At 36.2% G+C, this 18,269-nt stretch overlaps 1 protein-coding gene and 1 long non-coding RNA gene across 2 annotated transcripts; both read right to left on the reverse strand.

The window, feature by feature from the left end:
• Positions 1–4,514: 4,514 nt before the first annotated feature.
• LOC136271701 (uncharacterized) lies at positions 4,515–8,062 on the reverse strand. Its single transcript, XM_066072124.1, has 4 exons — positions 5,434–8,062; positions 5,135–5,339; positions 4,955–5,014; positions 4,515–4,866 (listed from the first exon to the last, which is right to left on the reverse strand). Exons 1-4 carry the CDS (start codon positions 5,755–5,757, stop codon positions 4,652–4,654), a joined length of 804 nt encoding a protein of 267 aa, XP_065928196.1. The 5' UTR covers positions 5,758–8,062; the 3' UTR covers positions 4,515–4,651.
• A 2,865-nt stretch (positions 8,063–10,927) lies between these two features.
• On the reverse strand, positions 10,928–12,074 carry LOC136271702 (uncharacterized). The gene is made up of 3 exons (XR_010709640.1): positions 11,213–12,074; positions 11,081–11,116; positions 10,928–10,993 (listed from the first exon to the last, which is right to left on the reverse strand). It is a non-coding gene; the product is annotated as an uncharacterized lncRNA (long non-coding RNA).
• Positions 12,075–18,269: the final 6,195 nt, after the last annotated feature.

The following is an 18,269-nucleotide window of genomic DNA, read 5'->3' on the forward strand; positions in this document are numbered from 1 at the left end:
GTTCTTTCGATAATTTCCCGTTTGTGCTTCCGTAGACACTAGTCCGACCACAATTTTACTGGGACATTGCGTTAGATATATGTTATCCCATATAAATCTCGTTTGTCCTGAAGCGATGGAAGCCAATTTCACATCAGTGTTGATTAAGGGATATTTTGCGGTGGTCGTTTCTAAAGTCTTATTATGGCCCACAATGATACCGGGGGACACCTGAATTCTGCATACTCGGAATATAACATCATCAAAAACGATTTTGTAATTGGGATCCTCTTCCGCAGACATTAAACAAAAGGAGGGATTTTGTCGATAAAGTTTGATATTGACATCCACCCCGTTTAACACAAATCGATCCAGGCGACAAACGTCTTCCAAAATGGGTCCTTCTAAATCAAATGGTATACTTTCTTTACAGTAGACTGATCTTGAGTAGAACCCTCCGTTAGCCCCAGCAGGGTCAGCGACATCCATGTAAGAGGCATCATCTTTGTAGAACAAACTACTTTGAAGTTGTGTACTTTTGGCGTCCTGTCCGTAATTTAACAAGTTTTGTATGTAAGCTTTATAAGCGTACGTCGCTCCCCCGCTACTGGTAAATTGTTTTCCGTTTAATGAGATGTCAACCTGACTTACGATACTGTGCAAAAAATTGTTTATGGGGCCTACTTTTTCTTCCTTTTGGAGAGGAGTTCCGTCGCCGTGTATTATCCTTGCTTTTACGTATAACAAACTTTTTTTAAGGTCGATATAATCCGCATTGCCTGGAACGGAAAACTCGATTGGACCAGTTTCGCTAATTTGAGATACGGGTCGACAGTCGACGTAATACGTTCCGGTGACCGCTGTTTGAGTGACGGGTAAATTAAATAATAACAACTCTTTTGGCAATCCTTCCAGTATACTATCGTATGCTAGGCTAGTCATGGTTGACGGTTTGAACTGGTTAAAAAAAACTGGGTTTCATTTATAGTAGAGATAAAATCACGTCTCAATGCAAAAGTTTTTTTACCCGAGACGCAGAGTCCGAGGTGCAAAGTGTTGGTTAAACGAATCCATTTGAGATAATCACAAGTTACATTGGAACCCTGGGAATTGGTCTTTAGAGGAGAGTGCGATATGTTCCAAATATCAATAGTCATTCCAAATACGATAAAAAATGGGGTTATTAACAGTAGGACACCCGTTAATTTAAGAGCTCTAAAATGTTTTTCGTTTTGAGTATAATCCAGCTCAACGCTAACGTTATCCTCGTCCATTTTCAAAGTTGTCGTTGTACTTTCTTTTTTTAGCTTTTTTTTTCTTTTTAAGGGTGCGTTCGCGTCGTAATTCAGATTTCGCTTGTTGTAAATCACGTTGCGCCGAAGAAACTATCGTTATTCCCGGGATTTGGGATGATCGTTTGTCCAGGGATGAATATCCAGAATCGATGGGTACAATTTTTGAGTTGTTTATCGTTCCATTCCCTAAAGTACCTCCCTTTTGATGCAACGCATTGGTGACCAACGATTTACTAGCCGTGTTTACAAAAAAGTCCGTCCATTTTTTAGTATCAGCGACATAGGTTTTCGAAGGTGGCATCTTAGAAAAAAGGATATCTTTTAAAATGAAGTACAAACTTTGAGCTGGGCTGAAGGATTGTCTGTGCCTCGAGGAAAATTCTTAGGGAATAAAAATCATTAGTCACGATTGGTATATACATGACGTGTTTAAATTCGACGTCATTTTGTCCACTCTGTAAATTTAATCTTCTTAATAATGGTTTTTTCTCTCCATTAATTAAGGTATCCCCGCAAATATCTAAAAATATATACACCTCACAGTTACGATCTACTGTCAAAGTCGTTTCACACAGTCCTACGTACCACTGCCCTTTTAAATTCATACGCGGAAGGTGAATGCGAAAATCATTAGGGGTGTTATTAGGATAGTATTGTAGAAAATCACCGTCAGAGACCACGGCATAAAAATCCATTAGGAAAGATCGCGCAAATCGCTTTCTGGTATCCAACTGTTGAATGAGGACGGAAAATTTAACCACTTGACAAGGACCATATTTTTTTTATTTCGTCGTCTTTTGCTTACAATCTTTTCCACTTCCCATAGAGTTTCCTCGGGCTTTTCTACTTTTTGCAATTCGGCTTGATAGAAGCTTCCCACGAGTTCTTCCTCGTTAAGATCTTGTAATTTGTACATAGGGATATTTTGTTTTATAAAGCGTAGTTTGATCTTAAAAACTTCCCCCGTATACTTCTCCATGAATTCACGTTCAAAGGTGTGCTTAAGATGAGAGATACGGACATTATCCCCGATTTTAAAACGAAATGGAGATTTTTTTTTCATTTTTCTTTTGTTTATCTTTTTCTTTTTCTTTGCAACCGGTAAGGTTAGATATTGAGATACTATTTGGTCGACTTCGTTATTTTCATTTATTTCGATAGGGGCTTTATTTCCCAGAGACGAATGCGGTGTTTTATTGTAATTTTTAACGATGGCTTCAATGGAATCGATATATCGAAAAGAGCGCTTCTTTTTCATGTATCGATGCATTAAACTTCTAAACGTTTTGATCACGCGTTCCACATAATTACTTTTTGATTCTCCTTGGGTTACAAAATGCTTTATATCCATCGACTTGAGATAACGTTGAACTTGATTCGCTATAAATTCTTTCCCGGAATCACTGCGCACTTTGCGGGGAGGGCCAATAACTTTAAAACATTTTTCCAGAGCATGCAATACAGAGACACTGGTTTTATTCTGCAGAGGGGAAATCCACACGTATCTAGTAAAAACGTCAATGACCACTAACAAATATTTGACCCCATCATTTTGTTTAGAATGAAAACTCACATCCATTAAGTCCATGTCATACTGATCTCTAATTCCGCCGGTAAAAACACGTGCGCGTTTAAATCGACGCCTTAATGCTTTGTTCATGGAATAGACATCTTGGTTTTGTAACCATTGCTTAATTTTGGTTAGCCCTATTTTATGTTTGTTTTCTTTTTTCACTTGTCGCCATAACTGTAAAGGACTTCTAAAAGATCCGGGTTTTTGTAAGTCGTAATAAAGAGATTGCAAATATTGGTCCACCGCCTTGGATAATGGCATTATGTCTCTAAGAAAGAACAACAAAGTAAAACGGTTTCTTTAAGATCACACAGCACACTCCACATTTCGGGTGATAAAGAAATGTCTCTTTGACCTTTTCTTATTTTAATATAAAAGCGGTTTTTTCGTCTCGATACTGTCACCAAATGAGAAGCGTCTATTGTACACTTAATTTTTTTTTTAGCTTTCCAACTCACGTCAACGGACTCTAATAATCCCGCCATTTTAGGACGCGATTTTTGTACCATATATATATATGTCGGTCACCATAGTAATAATATAATAATAAAAAAGAATGAATCCAAAAGATTTTGCTTTTAAAGTTCCTTTCTCTGTATTTGTCGCAGGGCCAAGCCAAAGTGGGAAAACAAGGTTTACTCAACAAATTTTAAAACATATCGGAAAAGGGATTCTCTCAAAACCAATAAAAAAAATTGTTTATGCCTATTCCAAATGGCAGCCAGCCTTTGACGAAATGCGGGAAAATGATGCGTCAATCATGTTTTATGAGGGGTTACCCACGAAGGAGGAGTTAACGGAATGGACAAAAAGCGGGGAAGATTTATTGCTCGTGTTAGATGACCTCGTGTACAGAGTGATTCAATCCTTTGATTACATGGAACTATTTTCTATATATGTTCATCATTTAAAGGTTTCTGTTATCTTTATATCCCAAAACTTGTTTCCGCAAGGAAAGTATAGCAGAGTCATTTCCTTGAATTGTCATTACTTGGTGCTTTTTAAAAACCCTCGAGATAACTTTCAAATGAGGTATTTGGCTACTCAACTTTATCCCCGAAATACGTCTTATTTTTTAGATGCATATGAAAAAGCGACGCAAAACCCTTACTCCTATTTATTAGTGGACTTGTCCATACGAGGGAATAAAGACTATGCATTGCGCACAGGAATATTTCCAGGCGACCTTTTAACGGTGTTTATTAAATCATGAGTACACGTCTTCGCCAAAATTGGGCTTTTTTAAATTTGCTAGCTACAGCCTCTGTGAAACAAAGGAAAAAGTTGTTAGAGACCAGCAGTCTGAAACAAATTAAAACACTCTTGGAAGTGATCTACAACGTGATTCATAACCAGACGGTTTTACCATCCGAAGATTATATTAAAAGTCTATATAAATATCGTCATCTTCTCCGTCGATTAGCAAAAAAGACAGGACGAAATAAAAAGACTTTGCTTATTAAAAGACACGGGTTTATTCCATTACTCCTGAAACCCTTGCTCCCGGGAATTAACAAACATGTCGACTGAATATGTTTTTATACCCAAAGAAGAGTACCAAAGACTTATAAACAATCCTAAACCTGAAACAACGAGTGCCTGCAAAACACCCAAAAAAGAAAAAAGACGATTCGGTGTAATTGGACTCAGTAAAAAAACACCTCCTGGCGATATTAAAAAAAGAACAGACTGGTTATCTTATTAAAATCAAAATTTTACTTGTGTGTAACAAACCAAACAAAACAAATAAAACGTATTTACAAAAGAAAAACAAAGTGTTTTTTTGTGTTTTTTTCACCACTGTCTATTCAGTTTTGAGGGTTCTCAAGTACAGAGTTTGACTAGATCCTGATTCTAGGCTTCCCAAACTCTGGGGTGTTGGGATTTTACGAATACTAGTATGCTTTCGACGGCAACATCTCTTCATTTTGTTGATTGCCATAATGACTGCGAATGCTAGGCAAAGGAATCCGAAAAGTCCACCAATGACAATAAACACAGCAGCAGTCAAAAGATCCTCTTTATATAAAAAAAAATATATATATATATAATGATCAACTCACTTTCAATTAAAAACAAAAAACAAAAACAACACAAACAAACTTACTTTCTCGAGTGGTCAGTGGTGATCTTTGGGAGGAAACAGTGGTGGTAGGTGCTGTAGCATCTTTAAAAAAAAAAACAAAAACAAAAAAAAGAAAGTAAGTTAAAAAAAGAGAGAGAGAGAGAGAGAGAGATGGGTTTTTTTTTTTTTTTAATGTCAAAAATGTTGGTTGTTTTTACTTACTCATTGAAGTCCAGGTAATTTCCTCGGTGCTGTTTGCACTCGTAGTGGTGGGGGTTGCTGCCGTCGTTGTAGTGCTGGTGGTGGTGGGGGTTGCTGCAGTCGTTGTAGTGGTGGAGGTGGTGGTTTTTTTTCTTGTCGGTTTTTTACGGGAAGTAGTGGTGGTTCTCAGAGTGGTTGAAGTTGTCGTTTCATTCTGCGCTGTAGTCTACCAAAAATATATAGACATATGAATTATAGGGGAGAGGGGTTATTAAAAAAAAAATAATAAAACACACACAAAATAAAACAAACTAACTAACCGTGTCTTCCAAACAACTTTGCCCATTGATAGATGTGATCATCTCAAATTCCTTAAAGTCTTTGCAAACCATATTTCTTGCTTTTTCCACGATGATCTTCTTAAGTTGGGGTAGACAGACTGGAGTAATGTCGAGCGCTGATATGTACACCCTGCGAAGCACAAGGACTTCAACGTTTTTCATCACCTCGGAAATGTCTCTGCACGTCAAGTTGCCTTTAGTGTCCTTACATTCAAGCCTCCTCCCTTTGTTTCTAATGCATTTACGCCAGACATTTCCGTATACCACTAAAATCACTAACATACAAACTAATACACCCCTCATCTTCTTGGATGGAACGGGGATGGCGGGAAATTTATTTTTAGAGGTAGGATCATTTAAAAATGGAGGGGAGTGCAGGATTAGATTTCTTTATTTTAAAACTGTTTTAAAATCCAAAGAATAAAAAAAAAAGGCTTTTATATCTTTTACCAAAAAACTATAGCTTAAAAAAAATTGTTAGTTATTTTATAACCCCGGTGTATTAAAAAACACAACCACTACAGGTCCAGGCGATTCCATTTTAATCCCACGGCGAGAGTGTAATATCTAAATAGGTTGTCGATGTGCCGTTCGAGAGGACTTTTCGCTTAGGGTAGAAAGAGGTCAGCCCCTGCCTGTGCTGCGTGTATGTGAAAACAGTGTTATTTAATACCCGAAAACCGCGATTTGTTTCTCCCGCTGAAGAATTATCCTTTAAAACTCGTTTATATAAAGCAATTGGATGTGTAAAATTTCGTTTATTTAAACCTTTGCAACTAAATTTACTTTTTTTAATCTCCGCTTTGTTTTCTACGCAATATGTTTTACTACAAAGAGCCACCATCGATGTACCTACAAATTCTTCTTTAAATAAACCAGGTTCCCGACGATCGAAGGCGGCGGCCTCGGGGGGATTAATTCTAGGGAACCAATGTCGCTCTTCTTGTTTAAAATTATTTCTCATATCGGGTTTGATAATATTCGTTAACACTTCCTCAGATATTGCCATATATAAAGAATCAGTATCCATAGACATCAATTCAAAATCTTCTCGATTACAATACTTATCAAGGCAATCATAATAAAATTCAAGCATACGTAACTTTGCGTACTGAAGTATAAAATAACCAATTTGAATAGGCAGGTCCAAAGTGATGCGCGACTTTGCTAACTCAATTTCAAAGTAATTATTATCAAGTTCCGTTAAATTTCTAAAACGTTTTTTAGATACATAGTAACTGGCTTTTTCTTTTGATCCACAATAAGTAATATCTACATGTTTTTCTTTATTCATAATCATTGATCCATAAGCGCTATTTCCTATAAGTTTCATTGTTTCAGCAAAAATTTCAAAGGCTGAATCGGTGTCTCCGCGGCGGCGCGCATTACTTACATCTTCCGTAAACTTCTCAAAACACGGGTTAGGAGAAAATTCAACAATTTGATAAATCCGTGAAACAATTAATCCGTGATCTAAATACCACTTTAACAGCGGTGTTGCCAATAAAATTTTACGGGCGCGCATTCCGCCTACCAGTAATCGTCTGGGGGTTTGGGACACATTTAAGCGTTTTCCCGTTTCCTGTGTATAGGAACCGAGGGATTCAAAAGAAATTTGCGAGTTACAAAATATGGGTGACATTTCGGAAAATGTTTTACACAAATGATCGGGAACATGTATATCTACTTCAACGGCACCAAATATTTTTTCTTCGCGTACGGCCGTTATAATTTCAGATGTCGTTAATGTGGACCGGTGCTCTAAAGGGCGCTGCATTCGCTTATTTTCGATAAACGTTTTAAAATCGGGGGAGGTTTTAAGTAAGTTTTCGTATTCACATTCCCAGAATATTTCTATTTCGTAGCCCTGTCTTACAATGTACTCAGTTCGTTCTTGTTCGCGTTTTTTAATTTTTTTTCTCTCTTTTAACCATTTTGGATCCGTAATATGTCTGGTAAGCGCGCAATCGTGGTGGTGAAAATAACACCCATTAAATTCATATACTTTTTTTTCATTTCTTGAAAACCCGTCTACCAAATAAGGCCCTATTCTAAACTCTTTACCCTTGTTAAAATAATGATCTATATCAACCCCCTTGTCATATCGTAACCACTCTAAATAATAAAACGCTTTTAAATAGCGATCCCGTTTCATAAGGCGAAACCCGTTTAATTCTTTTCTAATGGTAAAAGGACCAGTGGGCATTTGTTGTTTCAGGGCCCATAGGTAAAGAGCATTAGCATCATACCCAACAATTTTTTTGCATAGTTTATTTTTGTTTTGTCGAATAAAAGTCGTGTCTCGCTCGTGGTACCTATTAAAAATAATCGCAGGGCCCCCACACATTCCTTTCCGAAATACTTCATATAAATCTTTATTTTGTTTATCAAAACAAGCGAAATGGGCATTGTCTGCTGAGGATCTAAATACCAATTCCCTGGCCACTCCCGGGACGCTGATGCAGGTCTTAAATAAATCAATATTTCGCGTCATATAAAATCGAAGCATTTTAGACACCGCCTGACAAAAGGGAAGTACATCTAAATTGTTATAATATTTCAAATAGTCGATCATGTTGCGCATGCCCTGATCCTCCCATATTTTAAGAAGATGTTGATAATTTTCTTGTCCGGTGCGAGGTTTTTCTTTTAAGTTCATCGTTTTAAGAGCCATAGACACTGGAACCTTTTCGTCTTCAACTAATTGTCTATACCGAAAAAACTCCTCTTCGAGAACATTGCAGTTTTTAAGAGAAGAAAAAAATGCTTCGTACGGTGGAAGTTCTGTATACTCAAGCTTATTATAATTAGAACAAAATTCATAAGGAAAATATGATTTGTGTAGTTCAATTTCGTAGGATTTTATAAACTTATCGTATGAAAACCCGGGTGCCACAAAATTACTGATGTCTAAAAATTTAAATTTACCGTTACTTATACACATATACTGATTGCATTTTTTCACAATAAAATTTTTTTTAGAATTGACGAGATCTAAGCATTCGGCAAGTTTTGATTTGATTAAATTTAGGTCATATTTTGAACTGTTATAACCTAAAACCGGAATTTCGTTTACATAGGTTTCGAGTTTTTCTTTAATGCGTTTTATATGATTTAAAAGAGCAGTATTGACCGCTCTTTGCCTATCATTTTCTTCTTCATCATCGTCGTTGTCTGTATCCTCCTCCTCCTCGTCTAATATTTCCTCAGATAATTCTTGCAGTTTTTTCGTTTCTAATAAAAGCTTTTTAAATACATTGCAAAAACGAGCTTTCATATACCTTTGTGCTGTTATTTGAATTTCCGTTGCTCTTTTAACAAACTTTTTAAGAAGATTTTCCACATTAACGTCAATTTCAAAAACGGGTTCAAGATGATTAGGGACATTTGAGCACATTGAAAAGGAGACCGGATGATGTTCATGAGTCCACGACAATTTTTGTGTATTGTTCGGTAAGTCATTCGTCAGTAACAATGATTCGAAATCATAAGTTATAAAATAAGGATAAAAGCGTAAATCATCCTCTACTTTAATATCTAAATATTCTAATTCTTCAAATATATGTTGAGGCCGCGCATAGTAACCACCGGGAAAAATATATCTGGTAGCTTCTTTACAGCGTTTTTCATGACGCATAACTCTCACGTGTGTAGGAAACAAGGTTTTACAGTTTCTGCATTCATATTTTTTGGAATAAACATTCATATGAGAAATGTAACTTAAATGCTCTTCGTATAAATTAAGATTCATTGTCTCCATATTTTTACCTCTTGATCGATAAATATTAACACAGCTATCGTCTTCAAATAATTGAAAAATATTCACATTAATGTCGAAAGTATTTTCAAATTTAGGAATGTCGTCTAAACAAAGCCCTCTAAATTTAGTTCTTTTAGAAAGTCGTTCTCCAAAATATTCTCTAAATAACCTTATCGTTTCTCTCTCTAGTCCGCGTCTATTTTTCAATTTGTGATAGGCAAGACATCGAAATGCGCATAAATTATCTTCTATTATCGCGCCGTCATTACTTCTAGTGTCTAGGGTAATAATAGATCGTTTCTTTCTAATGTAGCTGGGGAGTTTTCTAGTCGTTCCTAAAATATAATTTGTCCTGGTTACGACCCATCTTATATTTGTGATCACATACACGCTCCATTTTGAATTTGGACGGGACTGTAATGCGGTTTGAACTAAATCTAAATGTCTTAAACGTAATATAAGAGCATCTATATCAGCTTTTTTCGATATCTGAAAGGGTTCATCTAGACTACTTTCGTTTCCGGAGGCGTAAAAATAGCGAAGTTCTCCGTCGTTATTTCTTAATACAATTCCAAAGGAAAAATTTATTTTAAAAGCATGGTTTTCGTTCTGATAAATTTGGTTTAATTGCTCTTCAATTTCTTCGTAACTTAGTTGAAAATTTTCAAGTGTAAAATTATATTCTTTTTGAAGTATGCCTTCGTGGTGTTCTCTATTAATTATTTTGTTATATTTTTTTAAAAGTTTGTCTAAGGCTGGGTCGTTAGGTGGGTGGGAGGAAGAGGGACCAGGGTTAGAAGGACCGGGGGTATCATCGTCTAATCGATTTCGATGTAGTTCAGTGGTTTTACTAGTTGTGTTTTTCTGGTCTTCTATATAGTAAAAAAAATAAATAAATTAATCCCCATTTCTTAATAATACTCCTTAAAACTAAAAAAAAAAATTATATATGCATACATACTTTCTTACTTTTTTTCTTCCCCTTTCCTTTGCCTTTTCCAGAGGGCTGTAACACAATTTAAAAAAAAAATGTTTTTAAAAAAAAAAAAAAAGACAACAAATGACTAAACTATTTCCCCTTTTCTTTTACATATATATACTTACTATACTTTTCTTTTCTTTTAATTCTTCTTCTCTCCTTGTTTCCTGGGAGGCAGATTGCGGTGGTTCTGTTGGCTAATTCATTAATCTCATCGTATTAAATAATATCAAAACACGTATATATAAATCCTAATTTCGTTGGATAAACAATCTAATTACCTCCTCCGTTTCTATCTGTTCATCTTCGGGGGGTTCTTTGTGTTCTTTACTTGAGGGCTTTAAATAATTTTAGATTTTAAAATAAAATTAAGTTATTCAAATAAGAGGCAGTTAATTACAGTTATTCCTTATTGGAGAAAAAAAAAAAAACCCCAAAACTTACTGACTCTTTAGGTTCTATTATAAAAAAACCAACTCGTCTTGGTTTTCTTTTTTCCTTTAAAAAAAATATAAAACAAAACAATTATTTCCAGTATTTTTTTTTTTAAATACATTTAATTTATGTACAATAAGCAAATAATATATGCTTACCCTTTTAGAAACAACCTCCTCCTCCTCCTCCTCCTGGGACGTCTCGTTGGTCGTTTCTGTTGACTAATTCATTCCATGTTATTATTCGGTCACACACAAACATGTATATAGGTTTCTTTTTAACAAACAGTTATAAATACTTACTTTGTCACTCTCTCCCTCTTCTCCGGACTCGTCGATTATTATAAGCTCCGATGTGTCTGTAGACTAATTAATTATAATTCAATATTAATTTTGTCGTTCAAACAACAAAACCAATTGTTTAAAAACCATTAAGGACATGTATATACGTACAGTTGTGGGCTTGTTGTCATCTTTATTTTTCCACTCCTAAAAACATATGTTAAGTTTTTTTTTTTTATCAATATTTCTTTTTACATGTATACTACAGGTTTAATACTTTTATATAAAATAGACAGTTCTTACATTTTTCTTTTCCTGTGCCCTCTCGAGACGTTTTTTCTAATAAAATAAAAAAAAAAATTACTACTTCCTTTTATAAACATTCTTCTCTTTTATTTATTGACTAAAAATATAGTAGATATTTACCCTTTCTTCCCGGGCAAAATACTTCCTCTCAAACTCTTCAATTTCAAGCAAAAGGTGAGGAGGATAGTCAACATCGATATTGTCCCACTCATATTCGGAACATTCGCTGTCAGACATAATGATACAATTTTTTTTTTCCTTTTTGATTTCTCCAAAGAATCGGTGGGTTTATAAAGCTTTTGCCATCGCAACGATTTCTCTAGGACATCTTTATGATCTACAGCCTGCTTAAAACAGTTTATGAGCCCATTAACATCGACCTTTTTGACCAATTTCTGACCTCATGGTACCAAAATATATCCCCAATAATCGTAATGCTTCATTCTTTTTTTCTGTCAAATGGATATTTTTTTATGAGTGTCAGCGTGGAGGGGTGACAAAAGGGGGAGAGATCAGCTTCAAGCAAAGGACCAACAAAAAATAAAAGGGGGGGGGGGTGTTAAAAAAGTCAGAGAAAATTCGGTATAAACAAGTGCCCTGTATTTTGATTGGTTCACTCTCAGGAAGTGTAACCTACAGACACCTTTTATGGGAAAAGACGAGACTCTATTATGTGAACTAGGTTGCTGTGACGTCTCTCTACAGGCTATGTCCAAAAGTAAAACTCTCTCTCTCTGTTGTTTTAGTCAATAAAACTAGGTCAACGAGGTCTCTCTCTATCTCTGCTGTCATAAGTCGGTCAACGGGGTCTATAACCAAAACGGGGTCTATAAACGTGGCGTCAAATGTTACATTAATTACTACTTCGTGCAATTATCAGATTTTCATTTCTTGGACATCAAAGACTCATTGAGTTTATTTAATTATTTTATATCTGTGAACCTTTCACTCAGCTTACTTATATCATTACCTGTCAATTTATACTCATTGTTAAGATTCTTATAAATAGTTATGTACAATTGTCAATGCGCAGTCTGGAATACGGCGGCCAGCTCCGGCCACGTCCGACTCTCCCAGAGTCTTGAGTCCGGAGGCCACTTGTTTGTAACATGTCTGTCTGTTAAATTGTTATAATGTTGCCATCGTTGAGTCTCGTCCAATTAATGTGGAATCCTGCATCAATTGCCTGTTTATTTCTCAGGACCTGTATACTGGTGGACCTTCGGGAATCCGGCAAACCTACCCTTCGTTTTAGCTTACAGCCCACAGCGCGCCACAACCTTATACCGTATACACTTTACGCCAACATTCCCTCACCCGGTTCGTACTGCACACGACCCATGTCAGGGGTTCTTAGGGAAATGAACTTCAGGTCTGTACTTGTGTACATTGATGATGTATTGATTTTCTCCAAGGACTTTACAACCCATCTTAGAGACATTGCTCAGGTTTTCAGTAAGCTACGTGAAGCTGGTCTGACCTTACAACCTTTAAAGTGTCACTTTGCTGTCAAACAGTTGAAGTTTTTGGGTCATGTCATCTCACGTCATGGGGTTGAAGTTGATCCAGAAAAAACCAAAGCAGTCAATGAATTTCCTGTCCCCAGAAAACAAAAACATGTCAGAAGTTTCTTGGGTATGGCCAATTATTATCGCAAGTTCATTCACAGTTATGCTAAAATAGCTACTCCCCTAAATGCACTGTTACGACACGATGTACGCTTTCAATGGACCTCCGAATGCCAAACTGCCTTTGAAACTCTCAAAAGTGCCCTTATTTCTGCACCTATACCTTCTTATCCTGATCCTCAGAAATCTTTCATCTTAACCTGCGATGCGTCAGACAAAGCTATAGGTTATTATCTAAGTCAGCAATCCTCAGACAAATAGGAACATGTTATCGCCTATGGAGGTAAGGCCTTATCTAAGGAGGAAAAACGTTATACCACTTCTGAAAAAGAGCTCTTAGCTGTAGTAAAGGGAGTGGAAGCATATCGACCCTATCTTGTGGGAGGTAAGTTCACCATATATACAGATCACAGAGCACTAGTCTGGTTAAAGTCTGCCAAACACACAGGTAGGTTAGAACGTTGGGCATTGAAATTGCAGGAGTATGATCATCCATAGACCAGGTAAGAACAACTTTGTAGCTGATGCTCTCAGCAGACGCCCTTACCCAGAGGAGCAAGAGAATATTACTATTACAATACCTCCTATCAATTCAATCTGTCTGACAAAATCTTCTGATGAAGAAAATGACATTGAAAAGGTATGTGTGCAAGTAAATTTATTCTATGACCCTTCTGAAACTGATATAATAGTCCTAGAAGAAGATCACCTACAACCAGTGTTAGATGATAGAAAATCACTTGCTCAATTACAACGGGAATGCCCAGACTTCAAGGATATTATAAGGTATGTAGAAAAGCAAGATCTGCCTCAAGACACTTCCAAACATAACAGTATTGTAGCCGAGTCTAAACACTATTCTATAGTGAATGGTATTCTGACCCATCTTTTTCAAAGACGCTGTAGCAGACAACCAGAGGAAATGAGGTATATAACACAGATAGCTCTTCCTAAAGTCTTGCGACTAGATGCACTTAAACAATATCACGATAGTTTGGCAGGTGGTGGACACTTAGGAATAGAAAAGGTACGTGCTTCCTTGATACAGCGATACTTTTGGCCACGGATGCATCAAGACATAGTGGACTATGTCAAATCCTGTTCCAGATGTCAATTTGCCAAGAGGAATTACAATCCTGCGAAGCCACCCATGCAACCCATGCCTGCTAGAGAAAGGTTTGAATGCTGGCAAATAGATATTTTAGGTCCGCTACACAAGAGTCCTGAAGGATATGAGTATATCCTATTGTGTATTGATGCTGGAACCCATTGGCCAGAAGCATTCCCTCTTAAATCTCAGAATGCAAAGGAAGTTGCTAATGTTCTCTTTGAAAACATCTTTGCTCGCTATGGTGCTCCTTCAATTTTTTTTTTTCTGACCGAGGTAGGAACTTTATGTCTAAACTTATCAATGCTCTCTGTGAAATTTTTGACATTTCTCAGCATCATACCAGTGCATATCACCCCAATACCAATGGGTTAGTTGAACGCCAGAATAGTGTCATAGCTCAATCTCTTCGTGCATATTGTGATAAGGATCAACAATTATGGCCCAAGTTTCTCCCTGGTATTTTAATGTCCTTCAGAAAATCTGTCTCTTCTCATTCTACTGAGTTTTCTCCCTTCCATATGATGTTTGGTAAAGAGATGAGATTACCATTTGACGTAGATTTACAACCTAAGGACAACTTAAGTCAGGACACACGGGAATATCTAAGAGAGTTCATGTCACGTCTCAAAATATCCCATGAGATTGGACAGAAAAATGTGGAATATCACCAGCAGAGGAACAAAGAGAGATATGACCGAACAGCAAAAACACCTCACTTTAAGATTGGTGACACTGTACTGACAACAACTCATCAAGTGCCTAAAGGTCAGTCCTCCAAACTATGGGATAAGTGTACTGGACCATACCAAATCGTAGGATTGGGACCAAATTATACCTACCGCCTACGTCGAATATCTGACAACAAGGTACACCCATCCTTGGTAAGTGCAATTCACTTAAAAGACTACTATCCTCCAGAAACATACAGAGCTCATCTACAACTTCCCCCATCTGATGAAGGACAAGAGGATACACAATCAACAGAAGGCAATGATGCACAATCAACAGAAGGCAACGATGCACCTGATCCTCCTAACCCAGCTACACCTGATAGACCACAAAATACTCCAAATCCCACTCCTGCTCACCATCCCCTTCGTAACATTCCTGACTCAACGCCTAATTTACCACAAGATCATCCAACACCACCTGCAACAGGTAACCAGAGTACTTCTTCTCAGCCACAGGATAAAATGTGGAATATCAAAGAAATCCCAACAGCCAAATTTAAGAACAACAGAAGACTAATAAGGGTTGTATGGGAAGACGGTACAAGGACATGGGAACCTGAAATGCTAGCCGATATCAACAGACGCTTTACCAAATATGGTAAACGTAAACGAACTTGTTTTGTAAAACCATCCCAATCTTAAACTCATTCCTTCATTATCATGTGTAAGAGACTATTCTTAATCTCAGGAAACCCCCCTTCCCTACTCTTTATTCCAATTGTTACCATTCCATTATCACTGAAATAGATATCCTAATTATTATCCCTTTTGTATGAAAAATTCATCCCAAAACTTATAATTTATCGCAGATGCTTGAAATTTTAACACACTATTTGTTTAGGCATGCCATATTGTGGGATATATTTTTGTATCAATCGGACATCAACTTCCTTTTAAATGACGACTTTGCGTATTTTTTAACCAAAATTTTTAAACAAATTTTCTTCAAAGATTTCTCAGCAACTATTTATCGCAGATGCTTGAAATTTTAACACAGTGTTTGTTAAGGCATGCCATATCGTGGAATATATTTCTGTACCAATCGGGTGTCAACTTCCTGTTAAATGACGACTTTCTTTTTTTTTAACCAAAATTGTCAAACAAATTTTTGTCAAAAATTTCTCGGCAGCTATTTATGATATCGCAGATGCTTGAAATTTTAACACACTTTTTGTTTTGGCATGCCATATCGTGGGGTATATTATTGTATCAATCGGACGTCAACTTCCTGTTAAATAATGACTTTGTTTATTTTTTGCCAAAATTTTCAAACAAATTTTCGTCTAAGATTTCTCAGCAAATGTTTATTGCAGATGATTGAAATTTTTACACAGTATTTGTATAGGCATGCTATATCGTGGGATGTATTTTTGTACCAATCGGACGTCATCTTCCTGCTAAATGACGACTTTGTTTATTAAGGTTTTCCGCCCTCAGCGGAAAACCTTACTATTATTCTGAAAAATTTTCAAATTTCTTATTATTTTTTTTTCTTCTAGACGCCAACTTTAATCCTTAATATCTCGCTCGTTTGTTCACCGATTGTTTTGAAATTTTCAGGACTGATAACATGCTGCATGATGTTGTCGTTGCATATTTTAGTTGAGGAAAATCCGTATCCGGTTTTGAGTTATTCCCCTTTTAGTAAAATTTAACGACTTCTTTTGTCCAGGGGGGTTTAGCTATAACGATGACTGGCAGAGTCTCAAAGATGGGCTGGTTTGGAAGCTAATACATTGAATTTGTGCGAGATTTATTTCATTTATTATTTAAATGCAAATAAAAGGGGGTGGTATAGATGTTGAAACAAAGGTAAGATATTTTTTTTAAAAATTCGCGTATTTTCCGTGTTAGTTTTCTACCTGATAAAAATTTGTTATAACATGTATTTTAAAAGCTCTTGGTCTTACCCAGACCTTTCATTCGGTATACCGAAAAAGGGGCTGGCCCCTATAATTAGGGAGTTAGAGGCGTCCAAAGTTTTTTGTCAATAACTTAAAAAGGAATAAAAATTTCTAATGCATTATTGAAGCAAAGTTGTAAAGAAATTAATTTTGAATCCTTCCATAGTATTCAATTTAATGTTTTCGTAATTTATAGTCAGTATTTGCAGAAACAATTGTTGTCAGTTCGGTCCATTTTTGTGGGGGTGCGCACGTTTATGAGGTTATGAAAGGACTTCTTGTAATGCACTAACTGATACATGTAGCGCGCAAAAATAATTCCACATAAAATTCCCAAATGTTTTTATTCATATGTACATTTTCATTTCATAAAGATGAACCTCTCTGACCTTATTTTTGTTGTTTGTTTCATAACTGTGCCCCTGTCTATATTTAGATGCATTACGAGACTCAGGTAACCGATCGATAGGAGAGTCGCTAGCTGTATTCATGGCCGTCGCCTAGACAACAGTGCATGTGCTTGTAAAGCTGGACGTTCACGTTTAACGCCCCACTGTGTTACTTTGAATTGTTTCAGTACTGGGAGATGTGTTAATAAAATGGTTCCAATACATGGTAATTAAACTCAAATTTTCTACAATACGTATACACAGCCGTCTTATAAAGCACAATGTGTATTACTGACATGACAAATGTACGCGAACGCGGGATTGCTCCCGATAGAACATTTCTTTAAAAGCAAAAGAAAAATACTGATTTGCGATGGACATAATATAATTATCATCGTGGAGATGATTGTAAAAAGTGAATGTAATATTCGTATACGATAATATTTGAATCCTAAGCCGCTAGTTTTAAGTTACGATTATCAGGGATATTAATTATGACTTGCCCCGCGTTTCACGTTTTTTACTTGCAAAACATCTACAAACGAAAATACCAAACAACCTTCAGCAGCAACTTATAAATTATTTATTCCATACACAATTCTAAAGAGGTAATTAAATAAATTTTATAAATTCTTTATACTTGTACTCGCTATCTTCCATGGAAAAAAGTGGCATGGAAAAAATGTTGTTCAATGTTCATCAAATACGCTGTAGCCTTAGCAATCGGAAATAATTAACAAACTGTATATTGATAGATTGACATATCAACAAACATTCAGACCCGCAATGTGGTTTTTTTTTTTACAAGTTCTATAAAATGTAGACCTAATGACTGAATTATTTACCGTTTTCCGTCTGCGTTATTTTGAATCACGTGTGTACGTTATGTGTAGCCATATAGATGAACACTTTAAGTGTTTAATTTTTAAAAGAAATTGTGTACATGCAGAGCAATGCAATGCTAGGACAATTAAATTTCAACAATGTATATGGTGAGGCCGGTCGGACTGATACTGGTTCTGCTTGTTCTACAAATAGCGAATGTAAGACGAAGTATTGGGGGTGTTATATTTTAAACAAATATAAGTATTGCTTTCTTAAGAGCTTGCATTACTCAACTTAGTATTTTATTGGAAGCATTCTTAGTTATCTTAGCTGCATATATGTACCAATGACAATGAACTTTATTCTCAATAAACTGTGTTTACAGTGTAGAGAAGATATATACAAAAATTCGTTGTGAAGAAGGATTAGTACGTGTACACGCTCGGTCTGTATCCCGGAAAAATTG

This window comes from Magallana gigas, chromosome 9, assembly GCF_963853765.1.
Source record: "Magallana gigas chromosome 9, xbMagGiga1.1, whole genome shotgun sequence".
Classification (NCBI taxonomy): domain Eukaryota; kingdom Metazoa; phylum Mollusca; class Bivalvia; order Ostreida; family Ostreidae; genus Magallana; species Magallana gigas.

Bases quoted from the DNA above. Each gene is read 5' to 3' on its own strand.
- LOC136271701 (XM_066072124.1), bottom strand. From the start codon at position 5,757: ATGAGGGGTGTATTAGTTTGTATGTTAGTGATTTTAGTGGTATACGGA. The intron at 5,340-5,433 runs GTTAGTTAGTTT...TATTTTTGGTAG, and splicing joins AAAGTTGTTTGGAAGACACG to ACTACAGCGCAGAATGAAAC. The intron at 4,867-4,954 runs GTAAGTTTGTTT...TTTTATATAAAG, and splicing joins ACCACTGACCACTCGAGAAA to AGGATCTTTTGACTGCTGCT.